General features: G+C 40.3%; 2 protein-coding genes across 2 annotated transcripts; both read right to left on the reverse strand.

The window, feature by feature from the left end:
* Positions 1 to 4,806: 4,806 nt before the first annotated feature.
* LOC144689235 (uncharacterized) lies at positions 4,807 to 8,896 on the reverse strand. The gene is made up of 2 exons (XM_078556337.1): positions 8,118 to 8,896; positions 4,807 to 6,299 (listed from the first exon to the last, which is right to left on the reverse strand). Exons 1-2 carry the CDS (start codon positions 8,356 to 8,358, stop codon positions 6,109 to 6,111), a joined length of 432 nt encoding a protein of 143 aa, XP_078412463.1. The 5' UTR covers positions 8,359 to 8,896; the 3' UTR covers positions 4,807 to 6,108.
* A 3,472-nt stretch (positions 8,897 to 12,368) lies between these two features.
* Positions 12,369 to 22,277, reverse strand: dohh (deoxyhypusine hydroxylase/monooxygenase). The gene is made up of 4 exons (XM_078555865.1): positions 21,970 to 22,277; positions 17,729 to 17,805; positions 14,739 to 14,973; positions 12,369 to 13,411 (listed from the first exon to the last, which is right to left on the reverse strand). The coding sequence occupies exons 1-4, from the start codon at positions 22,241 to 22,243 to the stop codon at positions 13,074 to 13,076; spliced, it is 924 nt and encodes a 307-aa protein (XP_078411991.1). The 5' UTR covers positions 22,244 to 22,277; the 3' UTR covers positions 12,369 to 13,073.
* Between the last annotated feature and the right edge of the window lie 1,217 nt (positions 22,278 to 23,494).

A 23,494-nucleotide genomic window follows, 5' to 3' on the forward strand; every position in this document is an offset into this window, starting at 1 on the left:
ACAGTCAACTGGGAGACACTCAATATATCTCAGTGCAGAAGCAAAAATATTGATGTTTATTACCAATGGTAATATGTAGCCACCAGATCCAACAGGGTCTCTACTAGGAAGCTGCAGATATCTGTGACCACCCACTGTAATAATCGGAAGCACTGTTCTTCCAAGAGGTCAAGGAAGCTGAGGTTCCTGTCTGTACCTTGTTAGGTGAGTAGTGCCTCTGGCCAACTTGACCGTTCTGGTGCTCCTTATTCTGCTGTCCACCTGAAGCTCCCTCGACAATACAACCTTGCTGTTGCTGCTGCTGTTGCTGCTGATGCTGATGCTGATGCTGTTTGTCTTCCACATCCAAAGCCCAATGTAATGCAGGCATGACATTCTCTGATGTTCTCTGTGTGAAGACTTCCAAACTGTACAAATAATTATTTCACACAAAGTACACTCACCAAGCCAGGAAACTGAAAAAGCAGCTGGGAACACTAAACCTTTATTAATCTCAGGGTTCCTGGTCTTTAACTAGCCTCATGAAGTGCCATTCAATCTGGTCTATGCTTTAATGCCAAGTTTCCCAAAGCCTGGAAAATTTGTGTAGGAGGCATTAGGCTCAAATCACAATGGAAAACTAATTACTTCAGCCTAATTTAAATATTAAAAGAACTAACTTTCCTCTCCAGAGGGTGTTGCAAACAAGTCCCCAAACCCTTTGTGGTCATTATAGGAGGGGCAAAAACACTTCTGAGTTTTTGAAACTTGTCAAATTCAATTGTGCTAACAGAAGAAATTAATTCCAGTTCTACGGGGTAACTGCACATCCCATTTTGCTACTAAAAAAAAATCCATCTATCTCTCCTCCACTGTACTTTTGAAGCACATGAATCCATGTTCACCTCTGCACCAGCAGGTGTTGGATTTAACCATCACTGCAAATTTCCATGTTAATAAACTCAAAAGTAGAGCTATTAGAACCAGCGATGTAAATGATACAATTGAAATACTGAATCTGTTCGTAATGAAGCATACATGTATCTCATGTACCTGTTATTTATATTGATTATGCAATAAAAATAAGGCAAAAGTTTAATTGTTCTAATCATTTTATGATTATTAATGATAATGTTATAACTATCTGAGTCAATGGTAATTTTCAATGTGATAACCTTGACTTTCTACTGCAAAAAGGCTATGAAAGTCTTAGGACGTTATTTCATAGTGCATTTATTAACAGGTTCAAACTTTAAAGACATAAACATAATGATCTCTCATTACTCACAGTGAGCAAAAATTTTAATCCGAGCATGTCGTTTTTTACTGGTTATTGATCAGTATTCAGTAATATTACTTTCCCAATGGCTAGCTTTTACTACTGGGTATTTACTTTTTGTGTGATCATATACGCTGGGAAAAAGAATATTTCCATCCAGATAGTATAATATATAATATTTTGTAGTCTACACAAATGGATGAGCTCTCAACTGTGCAATGAGGGTTATATTATAATGAGCAACCATTGGTCACTCTTAACCAGAAATGTGGTACATAGTAATCAATTTTGATCCGCAGGGAGCCAATCACACAGTGCCATTGCAAAAGACAAGGGATCCACCGTGGCTGGAACACCGAAACAAAAAATCCACAATCAAAACAAGGAGATCTTTGTTGATGTAGCAAGATAATCTGGAATCCGGTGCTTGAAGGGGTGGTGGAAGATGATCCTCTGTCAAAAGGAGAATTGGATGTGTTCTTGAAAAGGAGTCAATAGGGAAAGATCAAGAATTGGGACTAATTGGGTAGCACGTTCAAAGAGATGACACAGACACGATGGGTCAAATGGCCTCTTTCCGTACCTCACGATTCTATGAACCTGCTTAAATTGGATCTTTAGGTGGTCCAAGTACTCGATCCATTGTATCTCCAGCTGTAGGGGCCACATGCTCATATACATCTACACATGAATATATTTATACATATATACAAAGCAGAGGGAAATAGTAGAAGGGTCCTGAGGACCAAAACATTCATCTGTGCCAACACTTGGGGGAGATGGTGGCATAGTGGTAATGACATGACAGCAGGTCCAATGTCACCAAAATGATCTTTGTAGCCTTTGGCAATGTTTTACTCAGTCCAATCTTTACACATGCGTAAATCTGAGGAGAGAATATATTTAATATTGAAGCTTAAGGCCTCTGCTCGTGGGAACTCTGGCACAGATGTCCTCAGAATCTCCTGAAGAATCCTTATAACTGTCATTGAACAAAAGGAGTGAGCTGTTACTTGGGTGGTAACAGTAAGTGACACTGGTAGCTGCAAAGTGATTGGATAGCTTGGTTCGACACCTGAAAAAGCAAAGATAATGGTTTAATCAATTCAAAATGTACTCCATGAGAAGTTGTCACACAGTTTTACACATTTTTGTGCTTTGAGTTGTATGTGGTGGATATGGGTGAGTAGATTGAGTGGGAATGAAGAGGATGACAAAAATGGCACTAGACCTCAGCTTGAGTGATCATCAACTTCACCATCCCTCACCCCTTTCTGCTGCCTCAGCATCCATTAGCCCAAGTGGCATCTTTAAAAGATCTGAGGAGGTAGTAGTTTCTTCTGTGCAGGCATATAGCTACACCCTACCTTAACCTGCACAACAGTAATAAACAAAGGAGAGATGCAGAAAAGTTTCACATTTAGGAACGTATGGAGCTATAAGTAAGGGCCCTTGTGCAGACAACAGTCGATAAGTCTACATGTATTATACGATGGTAAGGAAGAAACTAAAATGCAACTTTCTAGAAAAGTTGTAAGCAAAGGGTGCATTGTAAAGTAGCTATTGATGATGTCAAGAATGCCCTGTGGCAAAATGATCATAAATAGTAAGTGTTGTGGTAAGTTTGACAAATGAACCACAGGAGGCCCAGGTACAGGTTACGATTGTTTATTCGAGCAATTGCAAGGAGAGAACCAACTCAAAACAGCTTGAGGTAGCACTCTACCAAATTACAAATATACAGCTTATTTATACATCACTGATCACGTACAAGAACATTGTTCAGATTCCAATCTTGTCAGCATATAGGTTTAAATTAAACAGAGATCTCTGGTCCCTGGCACATACATCCCCCTAAACACAGGCAGAGCCTTCTCCCCCTATCTACACTGGGACCATCTGGCCTTTCCTTACCTGTTGAAGAGTACACTTAATCTATATTGTTTTCATCCTCTGTCTCCATTCTGGTTCCCAGGGTCTTTCTGGTGATTGTAGGCTCTAAGGGTGAGCAAAGTTCATCCAGTAACCCTTAACTGTTAATGTACTTGATGGCACTGTCTGCCTGGAGATTCTAAGTAATTTCCTTTCAATAAATTCTTGCTACATTCCCCCTAACAGTAAGCATTGAAATAAGGGAAAGGTAGAGTGAGAGAATTAAAATTGCATGTGCCCTGCACACTTTAGTGTCCTACTTAAGAAATATTGGCTGGGAGTTTGCAGCCCTGCCCAAGCGGGTCTCATCGTGGGGGATAGAGGGGCCAGCCAAAAGTCCATTGATTTTTGGTGGGACCTGATTAGCTTAAACAGAGCAACTGAACGCTCCTATGTACTTGAACCTCTGTTCTTTGAGTTACTATGCACATTGACATGGATTACTAGCCAGAACCATATTTTAACCTACTCAAATTCCATTCACTAGCACAGAGTTAAAATTGGGCCTTCCACTTTTGCCATGTATTTTGGGCCTTTGGTTGTCAATGATAGTTTCCCTCCTAAGACTCACTTTCTCTGAAAAATCTCAGTAGCATCTTGGTGCTATTCCTCAGCCTATTCTATATTCTTCCTTATTGCAATGTAAGTCATGATTCCACAAAGCTTTTTTCAGACTCAGGTGCTGCATGACACATCACCCACCCACCAAGTCACAATTCCCTCAATATGAGCATCACAACTGGTTTACTTATCAATGTTGATGGGTTAAATCACAAAATTTTGAACAAGCCTCCAACCAGATCAAGCTCTTTATATCAACTTCTGTTCACTTCCAGACCAGAAGATTTGCCATCTTGAGCTTGAAAAATTGTTATATGGGAGATTTGAACCTGTAGGGCTGGATTTTCATGGAGTCAGAATGGCTTGGGAACCCTTTAAAAATAACGTCCGGGACCCCATTCCTGGGGATTTCAATTTTCAAGATTGTCTTTTAAGGGTGCAGGCTGATTTGGGTCAAAAGCCCACACCCTGCACTCTGGACTTGGTGTTTTAATGGGCTAATGGATTTTGGGGCTCTCAGCCAAGCCTCATTATGTATTCTTGGCTGAGAACCCTGGAATCCATTAGAGTACTAAAACACTTGAGCTCCAGAGAAAACATTGCTTGATTGACAGCTCTGGCTCTCTGATCTCTGCTGTCAATTGCACAATGTTTATTTACACAAGGTTAAGAGGTTTCAAGTGCTTGCAGTTTCCGCTATTGAAATTTTAAAGGGTCTGGATGACTGACACTTCTTTGCCCTGTAACAAAAGGGCTTTTTGAAAAGACATAGTGGTAAGTTATGAATGAATGACTGTTTTTCTAGAGCTTATTTTTACACATCCCATTGTCATGATAGGGTTCATTGGTTGTATACAGTGTATGGTGGGTCAGTGGGCATGGAAGTGCCACAGTTTGACATATAGATCATGAGGAGCCATGGGGCTGTTTGAGGAGCTTGACTTGGCAAAGGGAGCATGAGGGGTCATGGAGATTGGGTGTAGATGCATAGCTTGGCATGGGGGGGGGGTAACAGGGCGTAGCTTAGCATGGGGGCATGAGAAGCCATGGGGGTGGGTGGAGGGACATACCTTTTCATCAGGCCATGAGGGACCATAGGGGTGGGTGAAGGGGCATAGCTTGGCATAGAGGGCATAAGAGGCCATGCGATGGGTGTAGGTGCATAGTTAGGCATTGGGTCATGAGGGCCATGGGGGAGGACAATGGACATAGCTTGGTATAGGGGGACATGACAGGTCATGGGGAGTGGTTGGAGGGGCATAGCTTGACATTGGAACATGAGGGGTCAGGGGTTTGTTTTGGTGGAATACCTTGGCATGGGGACATGAGGTCCCATAGGGGGGTGGGTGGGAGGCATACAGTGGCATGGATGGGGCATAGGGAGTGTGTGGGGTATGAAGGGTGAGAGCTGGAAGGCCTTGGTATTTTATTATAATGGGGATGAAGCCTCACAGCACCAAGGGGGTCCTTTTAAACTGTCCGCCTTGGCACCCCACAGCCTCTGTGGCTGTCTCCAAACTTTTTCTCAGATTAGCTGGCCCCACTGCAGCCAGCACCCATCCCAACACAATGAAAATTCCATCCTCGTGGGCAACTTCTCCCAAAGCAGGTGGGCTGAGTCAAGAATTTTTCTGACTCCCGCTAACCACCTGGAGGATGAAAATCTGGGCCCTAGGGAATCAACAAGCTAGAACTATCAAGGCACCAAATGGTCTTCCATTAGAAAAGATGGCATCTCTTTCTCCCTGAGTTTATTTAAATACGATTTTACCTGTCCAACAGGACTGAGGGATCCAAAAGGAAATAATATGTAGCTCTAATTATCATGCCCAAAATTAAACTGCTTCCTCTCTATCATATGGTTTTAGGCTTGAACCTCAGGATCTCCTTTTGTTCAGACAAACTCTACCATTTATGTGGCCAATTCTTAGCTTCACTAACAAGTAAGGCAACTTATGAAAGGAAAGATTCAAGAGGTAAGAAAAAAGTGCTGCCACTGGTTTAACATGTCTTTTGTCAAGTGATGATCACAGGCCATATCCTGAATCATCCCATTCCAAATACCAAGCTGAGACAGATCACCAAGAAAAGAAAGACTTTAAGAGGTCATTTATTTTTTAAACCATCACACTATCATTTGATTTAACAGTGTTTCAAAATTTCACATTGTTTGGTTTATAAATGTTATTTAACCACAGCAATATTGACTGAATTTTGGAGCAATCCTTTCACAGATTTTTGTCTTTCTTAGCCATGGTCTCCATTTTTCCATAAAGTTGCAAGGTTTTGTTACCAAAGATGTCCCTCTGCTTATCTGCATGTCCTGCCAAGCTGTTCAGGTAAGTTGTATGGTCATGTTATGTGATGGAAAAGGAAGTCCTTTGACTTGGTATTACACGGATTTTAGGCACTTCAACTATCACACTGATATCATCTGTCTTGTCTTCTTTTACAACTAGCTCTGTTTCTTCAATCTGCTCAACAAATCCTTGATCGGTAATTTCATTATTCCAAAAGTCTTGATCAGGATTTGGTCCAAGGAGACAATCTGTTGTGAAACATAAAGATAGTTTTAAAATTAGTTACTTCTGTGTTCTTTATTTATAAGGCAGAAGATGAACAGTTTTTCTGTATGAATGATTATTAACTGGATTTCCATTTCTAACTGAGTCAGTGTGACATTGCTCATGGGAAGTCATTAACGTTCTTTAAAACCATCACAATATCATGTGATTTATGGCAGCAGTTTCCTCATCACTGTAGTGTAGCCAATTTAATGAATCAATATATTCTCCATGGTTGATAGTTTTGCACATTTTACTGATACTAATAGGCACAGGCCTCAACGTTAGAAAACTTAAGATGTAATAACGTTATATACATTATAAAAGATACACTGCCCCCTGCCTGCATAGTCACATTGCATTATTGGCTAAAGATGCAAATAATTTCATTGATTTGTTTATTCTTCCCCTTTCCCACCCCTAAAACTATTTTTGTCAGTTATAATTATAAAAAGTATTCTTTCACTCTTTACTTGCCATGGCTTGGTGGAGCATGGCCTAAGAAAGCTATTCCCATCATCAAAAATACAATGCTCAGAAATAAAAACAAAAAATGCTGGAAAAACTCAACAGGCCTGACAGCATCTGTGGAGAGAGAAACAGAGTTAACGTTTTGAGTTCATATGACTCTTCTTCAGAGCTAAAGAGAAGTAGAAATGTGATGGATTTTATACTATTTAAGAAGGGGTGGAGCAGGGAGAGCATGATAGAAGGTCAGAGATAGATGGGAGCTAAGGAGAAATTGACAGATGTCATAGACACAAGACAAAGGGAGTGTTAACGGTAGTGGTAAAGAGTAAAGAAAGTGCAGATAGTGGCATAAAGGTAACAGCAGAATGCGTTAATAGCAGAACAAACCAGAATAAATCCTGTGAAATGCCTTGGAATAGTTTACTGTGATAAAACTGCTGTATAATACAAGGCACAGTCGTTTTTGAAAAAAGGTCTATTTATAAGGTGGTTTGTTGAAGAGCCAGACATTGCAACTGGTGAATAACCATCTGAGCGTTGTATGAAAGCAAAATACTGTGGATGCTGGAAATCTGAAACAAAAACAAAAAATGCTGGAAAAACTCAGCAGGTCTGGCAGCATCTGTGCAGAGAGAAGAAAGAGAGTTAATGTTTCGAGTCTGTATGACTCTTCTTCAGTTAACACAAATGTGTTTATTGTCTGCATGCTTGATGTTTGTCTTGGTTAATGATTTTCTACTTGTCTGATCCCTCCTACTTCTGAACTATTCTTTACTGTAGTGCTATGCAGGTCTCTGTTCTCTGTGCACCTTGTTTCTCCTCTCTAATGTTTCATCCTGGTGCTATCCCTCTCCCAAATGAATTCAAATCCTCCTCCGCTACTTTCACCAACCCTCTTTGTTATTTTATCAAAGAACTCAATGAAGTTTAGCAGGCACAATTTGTCTTTAACAAATCTGTGTTGGCTGTCACTTATTAACCCAGAGCTTTCCAAGTGAAAGTTAATTTTGTCCCAGATTATGATCTCTAGAAGTTTTCCCACCATCAGCATTAGACTGACTGACCTCTGAGATTATCCCTCTCCTCTTCTTTGACATTTACAACCCTTCAGTTCTTTGGCAACATTTGCATATCCAAACAGAATTGAAATATTGTGACCAGAATCCCTGATATTCAACCCATACTTTCTTTCATATTCTTAAATTACATTTCAATTGCTCCTTGCAAATTAGAACTGACAATTTGAAGAATGTCTCATAGCATTCCTGAAGTTCCTGTTCATTTAAAAATGTTACTGCATACAATTGTAGGCAATCTTAAAAGTGACTTACCTGCAAAATCATGAATCAGATCCTTAATAAGATGCCCGACAATGGCATATGCTACAGCCAAAACAACCAGGGCTGCCAAAAACAAATAGATAACATGTTTGGGAAGATGAATGGCATCTCTTGCAGGAGGTTTATAATCCTTGTACACGATCTCTTCTCTGTAAAAGTTCTGGGGAGGATGTTCTGTTTCATCTGGGATATTAGACATATTTTCAGTGATCGCATGTGAACAAATGCTCATGTATTTCTGTAGTTACAACTTCCAGCTGCCTTGTGAATTACAAAAAGGTAGCATTGCTAAATACATATTCTGCAGATTAAACCCTGGGCTGCAGCCAATTCTTTCCTCAGGCTTTATTAAATAATGTGCTTTATCCCCTGCTGCTCTTAATCCTCTACAGTCTATTCCTACAATGGCATTGAATAGATTCATGGGCAAAACCCTAATGATGCACTTCTACTCATTTGCTACTCACCTCTAATTAGGTTGTATAATTTAATGGTAATAAAAAATGACAGATAAGAATGTTGTGCCTGCAATGGAGTTGAAATAATTTGGTCAAAGGTCAGGAAATGCAATTTTTGTGTGTTGAAACACCAGATAACTGAAAAAGAGAATGTGTAACAATAGTAAATGATTAACGCAAACTCTGGGAAAATTTATATTAGCAGTACTGCACAGAAACTCTGCACATGGTGCATGCCATCCTGTTTAGCATTCGTCTTTATAGCCATACTAAGAACCATCAGTTGACACAATAGTTAAAACTGGTGGTTTTGAGTTTCAGGCACAACTAATACTTGAATCTATAATCTTTAAACTGTAATATGTGTTCTTACAAGCCTTGCATAATAAATGCCACAGTGTGAACTCTAGTTAAAATCTAATTGAGTGTTCCCTAATAACTTACTGTGTCACAAAGAATCAAAGGTATACTTTTCTCCTCTGGAAGTTGTGTGACCCAATTGCAGCTGCAGACAAGCAGATAAAGTACAGTCACTCTGTGTACCTGGGAGGGGTGCAAAAATCACACTTCTTCCATCCATGAGACCGAGATACTTCTTCATTTCTCAGTTTTCCCCATTTAAGCAACACCTCTATTATCCCTATATTAGTCTATACATTTTTCCTATTTATATTGGAGTGTGGTGAGACAAAATTTGACATCGAGGATAATTGCTAAAACAATGTAAACTTATGTTGAATCCATTTATAGCTGTTTTAATTCCCAAATTATGAATTAAAATAAATGTTGCTTTGTAAATGTTTCGGCTTGCGCATTTAAACCTCTCCTGTATCGAGGTAAGTGATTTGTACAGAGGTGCTCCATAGGCACCACCAAATAGCCCTTTGGGGACAGTGAATATCAGTAGACTATTCAACCAAGGGGGTATCACAGCGAAGTCCAATCCTGTTCCTCTTCTTGAATACACACACACACCTTCCAGAGGACTTTTGGGTAGTATTCTGTACCAGAGACCCTGATTTACTGTAACCCCACTCTCTTACCTAGAAGCATTGAACCCAGTTCCAGCCTCCATTCTGAGTTCATTTAACTTGGTGAAGCTTGCAGGTAGGACCTGTGTGGTGGGGGTTTTTAGTCTGTGTGGCTCAGTACTACGCCATTTACCCACTAATGCAGTGGAGAACAAAGCTGCAAAAAAGGCAGATACTACAGTGGACTCACCTTGCAGTAGTATGGGATTGCACTGTCCAATAGGTCCCACTTGGGTATACTTAATTAACCAATAAGGAGTTCAGTAAAAGCCTCTCCACCCAGAGAGTGGTAGGAGTAGTTGAGGGAAAAAGCATTGGTGTATTTAAGTGGAAGCTGGATAAGCACATGAGGGAGAAAGGAATGGAAGGATATGCTGGTGGGGTCAAATGAGGAGGGATGGGAGTGTCCCGTGAAGCATAAACGCTGCACAGACCCAGCTGAGTCAAATGACCTGATTCTGTATTGCAGCTTTTATGTGATTTTAATTCTATGTAATTAGCTTTACTTGCCTGATTTTACACCAAATCATAACTTCTGCTTTGCACCATCAAGGAACTGAGTTTAACCAGTGTCTCTCAGTAAACTGGATTGTTATTGTATCTCTTCTATTGGACGATTTAAGAACAGAGGGGGAAGAGTCCATCAATTGTTACTCTGGATAAGAAAGGGCACCTCAAAATAAAGCTGGTACCTTTGGAACAATAATTGAACTTGAAAGTCAACTCTTCTAACCTTGACTTTAAAATGTTAAGTTTTTGAATACTGCATCAAAAGTGGATGGAGGTTAAAAAGCAGTTGATACAGTGGTAGGGACTGACATTATCAAAGGCAGCATTATGTTCAATATTGTTCAATGTAATACATCAGCTTACTTTACTTACAATCAAACTTGTATCGTATACATATGGTGGTACGCTTAGGGATTTATAATAAGATGATTACAAATAGGCACAAGGACAAATAATTAAAAGCTTGAGGTCAAGATGTTTCCGTAGAGACAGGAAAATACAGTGTGTAGTTCATTACGGCTAAGTTAAATGAAAACTGGTAATTCACAGGACTGCTTGCATGTTTTATTTTTAAAAAACAGATATACTGCTTTGGATTGGAGCAGAATCTAACTGGAGGACTTGGGATAAGTTTGCAAGGAAGAATGCAGATTGGATAGATGAAAGAGGGAAGCAGCAGAGGCAGTGCTGGAACACAGATAGATCTTGGAATGGAGTTTAAAGAGGTGTAGTGAGTTCATAGGTTCTTTAAACAGTAGCTTGAGGAGAACCCTGCATCTCCACAGTAAAGCACTGAATATAATCGCAGTTAATCTCATTAGCTCTGAGATATTCCAAAACTTGTAAAGCAAGTTTATGTCCTCAGTCGGGGCTGGGTAAGGAATAGGATGACATTTGTATCACAGGTTTTTCTTTGTAGCTATATCATTATTTTACTGAAATATGATTGGACATAATGGGTGGGGTGGAGTTGAAGAGTTTTCTACAATGCCATGGATAAGGAAATTTAAATTAGAAAGAGAAAAGAGACAAATTAAGGAAACAAACTGAAATGTTCACCGCAAGCAACATGTTTTATTGTATAGCTCTTGAACCAAAATAAAACTTAGTTATGCCAACTTTTCAAAAATGGTGTCTTGACTATTTATTATAGGTGTTTTACAAACATATACTGCCTCTATATTGTTTCTAATTATGGTGCATGATGAAATGTTGCTGTACTTTCAGAAGCACCCCCCTCCTTTAAAAGAAGCATTTGATGCACAAAAGCAACAAATAATACTTCTACCAAATAATAGTTGAGCAGATAAATAGTACTGGTGGTAATTAACAAGAGCCTGCCCTCATTCAACTTCATTGACACAAAGCTAAAGGCACAGGAAACCTTCCTTCTGAAACTAGGGGTGTCAATAGTTACTTCATGAAATCAAAGAACAGTTCCAGTACAGAAGGAAGCCATTTGACGTGGCATGTCTGTGTCAATTCTGTGCAACAGCAACTCAATTAGTTGTGCAACAGCAACTCAACTCACTCTCCCACATTCTCTTGGTGCTCTGCAATTTTCCTATATGTTTTTTTAACCACTCTCTTAACCTGCCCTATCATCTCAGATCATTTGTGCACATTTACCCCCATTTATCTCTGTTCCTGCACACTTTTTAGAATTGTGTCCTTTATTTTATATTGCCTTTCCTGGTTCTTCATACCAAAATGTACGACTTACACTTCTCTGAATTAAATTTCATCTGCCAAGTATCTACCCATCCCATCATCCTGTCCAGGTCCTCTTGAAGTCTATCACTATCCACCTCACAATAGTTTCAAGATTTCTCATGTGCAAATTTTGAAATTGTACCATGCACATCCAAGTCCAGGGCTTTAATATATATCAAGAAGTGTTCCAAATATTGACCCTTGGGCAATTCCACTGCATACCTTCCTTCAGCCCAAAATTTGATTTCTTGTAACCAATAATTTACTAGCCTGGTGGAATGGAGTTCAAATGCATGGTATGAAGTCTCAGGCACTTGGTGAATTTAACCAGCTCAGAGGTGGAACAACCAAACAGAATAATAGTTTATACTGAGATATAAAATGTGAGTAGCATTGTGTCTCATTATGCCATATGTCCTGTCAGCTAAGCAAACAGTTAATGGTTAATAAATGTCCAGGACCATTGATATGTATAACTAAGATATAAGAAAGACCAATTACATAAATTATAAACATTCAAAATAAAATAAGACGTAACAAGGTTACTGATTTATTTTCTTGAATTCCTCTGTTCAGGATGCCATATTAGACAAACTGACCAATAACCCTAGCAGTTTTTAGATCTGTTACAGAGCTGTCAACATCATGTAAAAATTTGTAATATTTCCTCAATCAGCTAGAGTGAAAGATTTCAAATCCAAAAGTAAGATACTGTGGATGTCATAAATCTGAAATGGAAATGCTGAAAATACTCAGCAGCTGCCTGATCTGATCTGCTGAGTATTTCCAGCGTTTTGTTTTTAAGATTTGAAATCCCTTTTAATACATTTTTAAACCAAAGGACTGCTCCCACCTGACAAGTCTGGTGTTAAGACTGTCAGCTTACACAAAACTGCTGGCACATGTAGGATTTTGGACCCCCTACATATGGTCTAATGTTAGCAGGTAACAATACCTAAATAAGATCCAAAGTGAAGTTTTAGAAGACTAACCGGGAACTAAACATTTTATATGGTATAAGCATTTTGATTTATTAAAATTTGTTAGACACAAAACAAATAAAGCTTGATGTATTTCATTATAGTTTCTACAACGTTATTTAGAATTAAACAACATAGGAAGAATGGCATCAGAAAATACACAACTAGGGTAGCGAAGCAAGTTACAACCTCTGGGAATAGTGTGTTCATAACGTCAAGTCCCGACAATCTGTCAGCAGTTTAAGGTAAATTCCATTAAGGCAATGTTAAATTCTTAGACTCAGTTTTTTGCAATTTAATCAATGCATCTGCGTACTGAAACTCCGGACTGTTTTCATACTCAAGCATGTCCAGTGCCACCTCACAGCTTTCCTTCACAACACGTTCCCCATCATGTAGATATTCTTTTAATGCTTCCACACATGGCTCTTTGGCAATGGATCCTAAAGCTTCTGCACACTCATGACGGACCATGGGACTTTCATCTACTTTTTTCAATGCTGTTATAAGTTGCGGAATACTGGCATCATGCTGCATCTGGCCAAAGACGTAGCCAATTTCGTGTCGAAACAAAGCACTGCTACACTGCAAACCTGCAGGGAAATACACAAAACTAGATGTCACCACCCAAAGTCAAATCAAAATTATATCCAGAAGTGCTTACTTAGAAGATCTGAAAAATCATTAATAGTACTGTGTAAATAATAAGCCAATTTCCTGATTTGTTGTGGGTTTATTTTCCAAAAGTCTAAATAAACAGCTAAGTTTTCTACAGCCTTTCCACAAGAGTCAGCAAGGTGCCCGAAATGTGAACATAAGATTTTTCAACTAGAATGCTAGCAGCCCTACCAGAATCCTGCTGCTAACATTCTAGTAGCTGCTAGTGTAGGTCTGGCAGAAAATAACAGACATTCCAACAGCCCCCTCCAGCCCACAAAACTTACTGAACTAATACTATGATATTAAATAATTATAAATTGACCCAAGTTTCATCTGCCTTTTGTTAGCTTTTAGGGCCTCATCTACTTTAAGATGGCAGTGATGGACAGGATAAAGTTACTCTTCAAATTAAAAGTTGCATCTTAATTTAGACATTAGTTTCTGTAATGTGTGTCAATTTGAATTTGCCTTTGCCATTTTCAAAAGGAAATTTGCTAAAGTCTGCAACAAGTGGAATGCTACATTTCAGCCCCATAGGGACACAGCATTTTGCATTTAGATCCCTTACAGGAGAAAGCTGCTCTACTAACTACAGCTATAGCCTCAACTTAGAGCATCTCACTAGGAAATATTATATATTTATATCTCAGTAGCCAATCAGAAGATGCTTTTGACAGTTTGGGCAATGAGAAGTTTATGTCTTCCCAAGATTTGACATGATGGTATATGAAAATATTATGGAAAGATAAAAGCAATAAACTACATACAAAAATATTTAAAAGGAAGCAAGGAAGAAATTGCATTTGTACAGTGCCTTTCATGATTTCAGGGCCTTCCAAAGCACTTTGTGGCCAATGTACAGAAAAATAGCAACCAATCTGAGCACAGCAAGGTGACATATGAAATAAGTCACAATAACTTGTTTCAGTGAAATTGGCTGAGTGATAAATGTTGGGTAGGGCACTGAGGACTATTCTGCTGGGTTTTTTTTTTGAATGGTGCCATTGGATCTTTTATGGCCGAGAAGCCCAGTCAATGCCTCGGTTTAATGTTTCATCCAAATGACGGTACTTCAGGCAGCACAACCTGCCCAAAGTACTGCACTGGAATGTCAGCCCATATAATGTGGTTAGGTCAAGCGAGGCTACAACATTCTGATTTAGAGGCAAGAAAACAATTAATCATTTGACTTTGATGTGTCAACCCCAAATTACAACTGTATTAATGACCTAACCAAAACAAACTTGATAAAATACGTACCATCTCCTAAGGCCAAGACTGCTTCTTTACTTCCAATATTCCGCAGGGCAAACATCGCTCTGTATCTGTCGAACAAGGGCAAGGATTCATCCAAGAGAGTTTCCCTCAACTTCTTAATATCTTTCTCCAGAGCTGGGGGAGCAGGATCAATTGAACAGTATTGGCTTTCATTCTGGCCTTTGTTATTTTGAAGCCATTCAATTCGTTTAACTGCCAGCTGACAAGTTTCAGCAACCTAAGTATTTCAATACAAATTAACCATTTAAATGAGATATAGGAGAGCCACTTAATCATATTATAAAGGTATCAAAATAAATTAATACAATTCAGTTTCCCAAAAAGAATTGTGGAGAAGCACCGTTCTAAGATTCCATGAAAATAAACTACCATATGTTCTTGGGCTTCACCAGCGTCTCACAATCCACTGGATATATTACTGCTCGGGCTATCATTTTCTGTAATGGTAGTTAAACAGCCCCAGTAGGGCTGAGGAAGAGAGATAATGTGTGTACTCGTGGGTGTATATTTGCATGTTGTATTGTCCCGCTCTCTCCCCACTTTCACAGGAGTACAAACAGGGTTTTGCCCAGGCTCATTCATATCTGTCATTATGGTGTTGGAATCTGAATCTATAAGACCCAAATCAACATTGTCTGAAGCCGGGCATGTGGGATCTCAACAACTGAATTCAAAGCACTTGGCGGTATAGCTGCTATTAGGTCTCATCTGTTCTGCTTAGTGAGCACAGCTTTGTTTTTATAGGTCTCTCATCACTACTGCATGCTTTCATCCTGTTTTGTTCTTGTGAATCTAAACTGCAACTTTTCTATGGTTCCAATATCTTTTCACTAATGGGACAACCATAGTAGACACAGTAATCCAAATACAATTTAACCAATAGCGTATAAAACACAGCTCCACCTCTTTACTTTTGGTCTTAGAACTCATAAGTCTCTATGTTGAGCACAAGCATCAGCTAGTACTTTTGCTTATTGTGTTTGATGGCTGCACTGTGAAAGAAGAACTTCTTGATACATTCTAATATGGGCTGTTATTCAGAAAGCCACATTACTGTTAGAGAAACTTATTGCCCTAGCTTTGAATAGGATAATAAGTAGCACTTTGTAAAACACACAACTTTCCCAAATTCTACAGATGTAATTGCATAATTTATTTAAGCCAAGTGCAAACACAGCTAAATTTGAAATACATCATGAAAATTATTCTGGAAATTGAAAAGCTGTGCACTGAAACACAGCAATCCAAAAATTGGGTTTCAGATATATTGCTTCACTGTGATCACTGGATAGCATTCTGAAAATGGAATTTTGGTTTAAATTTCTTACTCTAGTCTGAAGCCAGTGCCCCATGTTGCCTTGGGATCATCCAAGTTGAACACAGAACAGGGCATGTGTTTTGAAATTCTGTACTGCTGTAAACTGAACACATAACAAAGTGGAATCAATAACTTCCAGTCAGGATCCAGTAACAAAGGCAATAGTTGTTAACCTAGGTCCTTCATGACACTGTTGAAGCCCATTACATCAGGTAGGAACACTCGACAGAGGTAACGTGGGGTGGGGGAAAGAGGGGAGCAGGGCAAACATCAAAAGAGAAAGGAGTGCTTCAGATAAAAAATGGATCTGAAGCTGTGATGACACTATACAAATACAAGTTGACATTAAACAGTTGTTTTCTCCTTTTCTATAGATTTCCAACCTCAATGTACTTTTAGATTATGACTTTCCGTCTAATTATTTCTCCCCTCTCGTGTTGTGTTGTTCCTGACTTGCATTTGACTCTTGTTGGCATGAAATAGGGAACTTGCCATGGACAATTCCAGGGCTTGGTCTCTTTTTGTTAGCACTTTCCGATTTATGTGGATCAGACATGATCTTCGAAGCTCAAGGGCTGGAAAAGAAGTTTGTGTTTGGGGGAAAAGCCACAAGTGTTCTGGCCCTTTTATGTTACAGCTTCTGTTCCTGGAAAGTCACTGGGTTACTGGCTGGTACAGTCCTATATTCTAGTAAAGGTGATCTAGAACTATGCTTGGCAGCAATGCTGAGATGGGGCATAGTACAACCAAGAGGGCTTTTTTAAAAAAAAAAATACGAAATGACCCATAGTTCCATTAAACACTCCTATTACCAAACCCATTTAACAGCCAGAAAATTTTTATCCCATGTACCCTCTTCTTTGCTGGGAGTGAACAAGGCCAAATGGAAGCTGAGAACCACACATCAGAAGGAAAAAACAATCAGATGGAAAGTAATATGAACTGATCTTGAAGGTGAAAATCCAGAAAAAGGAAGAAAACAATATTTTAAGAAATTGTATTTATATAGCACCTTTAACATCATAAACCATCCCAAGGCGCGCTACAGGAGCGTTCCTAAGCAAAATTTGTCACCGAGCCACGTAATGAGATATTAGGGTAGATGACCAAAAGCTTGGTCAAAGAGGTGGGTTTTAAGGAGCACAGTAAAAGGAGGAAAGAGAGGTAGAAAAATAAAGGTTTACAGAGGAACAATTCCAGAGTTTTAGGCTTTGACAACTGAAGGCACCACCACCAATGATGCAGCAATTAAAATTGGGAGTGCTGAAGAGGAGGGCAGATCCTGGAAGGTTGTGGGGCTGGAGATTGGGTAGGGAAATGTGAGGGCATGAAGAAATTTGAAAACAAGGATGAGAATTTAAAGAGACTTTGCTTAACCAGAAGCCAATTCAGGTCAGTGAGCGCAAGGGCAATGGGTGATCAGAACTTAGTGCGAGTTAGGACACAGGCAGAATTTTGGATGGCATCAAGTTTATGGAGGATAGAATATAAGAGGCTGGACAGGAGTGAGCTGAAATAGTCAAATCTAGAGACAACAAGGTAGGGATGCAGCTGGGCAATGATAGAGGTGGAAATGGAGTTTTACTGTTGATGTGGTCAGAAGCTGATCTTAATTAAATTACGCATCTATAAAATGAAATTAAAATATCCTTACCTCTATTGCTGCATCATGGGAGTAATAGCTCAATATTTCAAGGACCTCTGGTTTTCCAATAGCTCCCAATGCCTCACCTGAAATATAGTAACAGTATAAAAAATGCAATACAAATAAATCCCAGGGAAAAAAAACGATAATTTAGACATTTATTAGCTGCAGCAGATTGGGAACTGGCTGAATGACTGCACACACAAAGTTGTAGTTGAAAGATATAGATCTGCTTGGAGGCTAGTTACCAATAATTTCCTGCAGGGCTCAGGACTTTTTCATTGATGATTTTGATGCTTGTGTTGGGGATTGATCTACAAGCTCACATAACACCAAATGTAAAGACTCTTTAGGATGCTCAACCACTAAAAGCAAATCTAGAAATGTCAGAAAAATTGGCTCATGTTTAGTGAATGCTGTTCAACTTAAAGTATATATAGTGTTATGCACGTGGCAGATAAAAGGCAGAATATGTTTGCACTCTACAGCAACAAAAAGCCAGTGATGAAAAATAGAAAGAAAGACTTGCATTTATAAATCGTTTTTCACGACTATGTGTCGAAGGGCTTTAGAGCCAATGAAGTACTCTAGAGTGTAATTACTGTTGCAATGTAAGAAACACTGCAGCCAATTTGTGCTCAGCAAACTCCCACAAACAATGTGATAATGACCGGATAATCTGCTTTTTGTGATGTTGAATTACAGAGAAATATTGACCAGGGCAGAGGAAATATCTCCCCTACTCTCCTCCTAGTGCCTAGAGATCTTTTACATCCACCCAAGCAAGCAGATGGGGCCTCGGTTTAAAGCCCTAAAGACTGCACCTCCAACAGTGCAACACATCCTCAGTATGGCACTAGGGTGTCAGCTTTGACATTTGTGCTCAAGCCTTAGAGTGGGGCTTGAACCCAGAACCTTGTGATTCAAAGGTGAGTGCGCTATCCAATGAACCACAGCTGACAGATAGATGTGGCTGTTTTCATATGTCACTCCCTAAAAAGCTGCATTATTCTGCATTTGTAACAAGTCATGGCATCTACCCACACAAATGTCCCATTTTAATGTTAACCACTAGCTGATTTCCTTCAGTGTTGTTCATAGATAGTTGGAAAACATGAGGCAAGATTGTAATTCACTCGAAACCCATTCACTTAAAAGTGAAAAGTCAGGCCTATGGCGTTTCATAATAAAGTGGATCTCCAATTATGTTGCAACAGTAAATAAACAATATATTGTTTGAGAGAGGCGTGCTGGTTTTTAAGTACTCAGGAGGGGATGTGAAGCATTTGAGGGCAATGGCTTGTGGCTAGGGAAGTGAAATGAAGACTTTGGGGAAAGATAGTGAGTACCAGCATATCAGGGGTACGAAGGCAGTCAATAAAGGAACCGAATAGCTGGGTGCTCAAGAATGGATGAGGAATTAGCATATAGGTATTACTGGTACTAGAGATTAGATATATAGCAAACTCAGATGCAAATCAAACGGAATATTTACATTTGAAACACAGGCAATGGTAATCAAGTCCTGTACATTTACCTGGGCAGCTTACAACAAGCAATGAGTTTCTAACACTCATATTAGTTATCGTGTTGTCAATGATAGAAGGATGCTCAAGTCCCACTCCATGACTGAGGCAGTACAGCATTGTCAGAGATGTCATCTGTCAGATGAGGAGTTACAACCAGGTTCCGTCTGCTTGTTCAGGTGAATCTAAAAGATTTCACTCCACTACTTGAAGAAAAGCAGGGGAGTTTGCTCAGTATCCTGGCCAATGATTATCCCTCAAACACCACCAAAACAGATTAACTCATTATTTATTGCATTGCTAATTGTAACTTTGCAATTGTAATTGTGTTTGCTTGTGTTAACAACATTGATTACATTTTAAAAAGTACCTCAGTGGCAGAAAAGCAGAGAAATCCTCGGGTAACCCGTTTTAATCTATGAACAACTCCCCGCAACATTGGTTATTTAACCTGAATTTTTACTATTAACAGAGAATCCAACAGATTCTAAATATTAAGATTTAACCAGTACATATACAGATCCAAAAAACAGATAGCTGTCCAGGAACAGCAGTCAAAAAATATTTACCTGCTCCAACACCCTACCTCTGGTCTGTCAACCCCAGTCACAGTGTAACTACAAGAACGATCAAACTTTGATTTTATAAGGCGTCTTTCACAACCTTTGGGATGCCCCAAAGCTTTTCACAGCCAATGAAACATTTCTGAAGCATAGTCACTATTGTAGTGCAAGAACAACTCATATTTATATGGGAGTAAAGTACATCAGATGTTGGAAATCTGAAATAAAAACAGAAAATGCTGGAACATACTGTTGGGATGGTGTTGGTTACATAATGTGCCTATTAAAGTAGTCTTCATTGTCTTCTGTACGTTAACAGCAAGTCTTTATTAACTACTTGTAATTATATACAAATATAGTGTACAGGCATGGAGTTATCTCCATGCTAGCTATACATCCCTGGCCAACCCCACAATGACCCTAGGTCTAAGTCATGTGCCATCTTACATCAGTGTGTGGGCGGTACTGTACAGTCCCACATTAACCCTGTATGTGCCAGACCCTTCCAGTATACATACTCAACCCAAAAGATTAACTGTTTCCCTCTCTACAGATGTTGAATATGTCCAGCATTTTCTGTTTTGCAATCATATAGTGCCTTTTACATAGTAAAGCATGGCCCTTCACAGGAGCAATTACTACACAAAATTTGACCTTTAAAAGAGCCTTTCCACATGTTAAATAGTTACTTAATTGGAAGTAAGCATAAAACTGCCAACAGTAGGCTCCTTGAAATAAAAAAACAAAAAATGTTGGAAATGCTCAACAGGTCAGGCAGCATCTGTGGAGAGAAACAGAGTTGATGTTTCAGGTCCAGATGACCGGGGGTGATAGAAGGTTGCTCAAGTCCCACTCCATAACTGAGTATATGACCCACCCAGCAGCTCGGTATAGCACTGAGGCAGAACATAACATAACTAGGAGCAGGAGTAGGCAATTCAGCCCCTTGAGCCTGCCCCGCCATTCATTACGAACATGGCTGATCTCATTTCGGCCTCAACGCCAATTTCCCGCCCTCTCCCCATAACCTTTCAACCCATTACTAATTAAAAATCTGTCTATCTCTTCAAATTTATTCAGCATCCACTGCACTGAGGTAGTGAATTCCACAGATTCACAACCCTTTGAGAAAAGTAATTCCCCATCCCTGATTTAAATCTACCACCCCTTAGCCTAAAACTATGGCCTCTTGTTCTAGAATGCCCCACAAGGGGAAACATCCACTCCACGTCTATCCCCTTTAGCATCTTATATACCTCAGTTAGATCTCCTCTCATCCTTCTAAACTCTAGCAAGTATAGGCCTAAACTGCTCAATCTCTCCTCATAAGACAAGTCCTGCATCTCTGGAATCAATCTAGTGAACCTCCTCTGAACTGCCTCCAGTGTAACTACATCCTTCCTCAAGTAAGCGGACCAAAACTATGCACAGTACTCCTGGTGCGGTCTCACCAATGCCTTGTACAGTTGCAACAACACTTCCCTATTTTTATACTCTATTCCTTTAGCAATAAATGCCAAAATTCCATTTGCCTTCCTTGCTACTTGCGGTACCTGCATACTAGCTTTCAGCGATTCATGTACGAGGGCACCCAGATTCCTCTGCACTGAAACATTTTCTCCATTTAAATAACAAGTCGCCTTTTTATTCTTCCGACCAAAATGGATAACCTCACACTTGTCCATGTTAAACTCCATCTGCCAAATTTTGACCCATTGACCTAACCTGTCCATATCCATTCGTAAGTTTCTTGTTTTTTCGTTGCAACATCGCAGTGCAGCATTGTCAGGGGTGCCATCAATCAGACGGAAAGTTACAGTAAGCTGTCACCTCGGCTTGAAACGTCGATTCCCGTCTCTCTCCACAGCGGCTGCCTGAGCTGCTGAGCATTTCCAGCATCCGCAGTATTTCGCTTTCGCGCGGACACTGCCAGGAAGAGTATAAAAATAGGGAAGTGTTGTTGCAACTGTACAAGGCATTGGTGAGACGGCACCTGGAGTACTGTGCACAGGTTTGGTCCCCTTACTTGAGGAAGGATGTAGTTACACTGGAGGCGGTTCAGAGGAGGTTCACCAGATTGATTCCACAGATGCGGGGGCTTGTTCTTATGAGGAGAGATTGAGCAGCTTTTGGATACCCGGTGTCCAGCCTCCAGCCTCACCTGCTTCGTGCCTGACCATGGGCTCCTGGCTGAGATCCTGCAGCACCCGGGTCAGGGCGGGGATAGCGCGCGGGTCCTGCATCTGGCCCAGGCAATAGGCCAGTTCGTGCTTCAGCAGCGCCGACTCGTCCCCGAAGCCCCTGGAGATCCACTCGATGGCGAGCGGCCCGCCCAGGTTCCGGAGGGTGAACAGCGCCCGAAACCGCTCCTTCAGCGGCCTCGACACGTCCACCAGCGTCCGCCCTACCGACTCCACCGCCATCGCGTCCACCATCTTGAAAGGGCCGTGACGCCGGGGGAACCACGTGACTCCAGTCCCCCAGCAGTCTCCGGGGCCAATTGGAATAACCCATGTAGCTTGGGCCTGGAGGGGTGGCACTGGATGAATCCATAGCGCAGGGGGAGATGCAACCACATTCTCTGGCATTGAGAGCACGTGGGGAAATTATACTCAATTCAGTACCTGCAAAAGCACCTATTGCCTCACTTTGATAGAACACTTCATTTTAATTTGTAAAGATCAATAGGAAAATATTACAAAGTAGGTTTAATTCCCAGTCTGAAGTTAGCTGATCCCAGTTGGGTTTGAGCAGCCTCAATGTTACTGCATTAAGGGAGGAAGGAAAATCAGAGTTTCCTGATTGTGACTCTACACACTGGCTCCTCTTAGAAAATGTTTCTGAAATTATGCAGGATGAAGATCCTCCACGTTCAAATAGATTTATGACAGTTGCTATTTGAGTTCATACATAAAGCATAGCAAATACTTAGACAAGGTAATGGAAGGCTGATGCACATATGGGATTGTATACCATGAGTAGCACCTTCAACAAGGCACATGCCTGGAGTGTTATGGAATACTCTCCAATTGCCTGGATGAGTGCAGCTCCATCAACACTCAAGAAACTCGATGCCATTCAAGAAAAAGCAGCCTGCTTGATCAGCAACTCACCCATAAACATTCACTCCCTCCACCATCAGTGCACCGTGGGAGCTGTCTGCATCACATACAAGATGCACTGCAGCAACTCCCCAAAGCTCCTTCCAAACCTGTGACCTCTACTGCCTGTTGTTGTTCATCCCTCAAGGCCAAGATGACCATGTCTATTATCCGGAGTGTTTGCTAAGATTCTGGTAGGTACTGAGGGCAATCTATGTCTGGAATGTTCTGCTGCAAACAGAACAACATACTGTAGATGATTGAGGTTTGGACAACCTGCTGGCTCAGAATTTCCTCTCCGCCTCTGATATTGCGCTTGCTTTTGAAGGAGGCCACAACCTTTTTTATTTGGTTGCACCAGGTGCAGCGATCCTGGACAAGCTCCTCACAGCTCTCAGGGGCAATATCAAAACTCCTAAATGAAGCCTTCAGAGTGTCCTAGTAGTGCTTCCTTTGACCACCATGAGAGTGCATCACAGACTCAAATTCTCCATTGAAAATTCGCATTGTTAAGTTAGTATCAGGCATTCTGGCTACACGACAAGCCCAATTCAGTTTGACTCTTTCAATATGGTGTGGATGTTT

The sequence above is a fragment of the Cetorhinus maximus genome, chromosome 13, assembly GCF_964194155.1.
Source record: "Cetorhinus maximus chromosome 13, sCetMax3.hap1.1, whole genome shotgun sequence".
Lineage (NCBI taxonomy): Eukaryota > Metazoa > Chordata > Chondrichthyes > Lamniformes > Cetorhinidae > Cetorhinus > Cetorhinus maximus.

What these genes read in the sequence shown, in the direction of transcription:
- LOC144689235 (XM_078556337.1), bottom strand. Translation starts at nt 8,358, where the DNA reads ATGAGCATTTGTTCACATGCGATCACTGAAAATATGTCTAATATCCCA. An exon ending in TCTGATTCATGATTTTGCAG is followed by an intron (nt 6,300 to 8,117) that starts GTAAGTCACTTT and finishes GTTTCACAACAG; the next exon opens with ATTGTCTCCTTGGACCAAAT.
- dohh (XM_078555865.1), bottom strand. Translation starts at nt 22,243, where the DNA reads ATGGTGGACGCGATGGCGGTGGAGTCGGTAGGGCGGACGCTGGTGGAC. An exon ending in CCCATGATGCAGCAATAGAG is followed by an intron (nt 14,974 to 17,728) that starts GTAAGGATATTT and finishes TGAAATACTTAG; the next exon opens with GTTGCTGAAACTTGTCAGCT. An exon ending in AGTCTTGGCCTTAGGAGATG is followed by an intron (nt 13,412 to 14,738) that starts GTACGTATTTTA and finishes ATTTCCCTGCAG; the next exon opens with GTTTGCAGTGTAGCAGTGCT.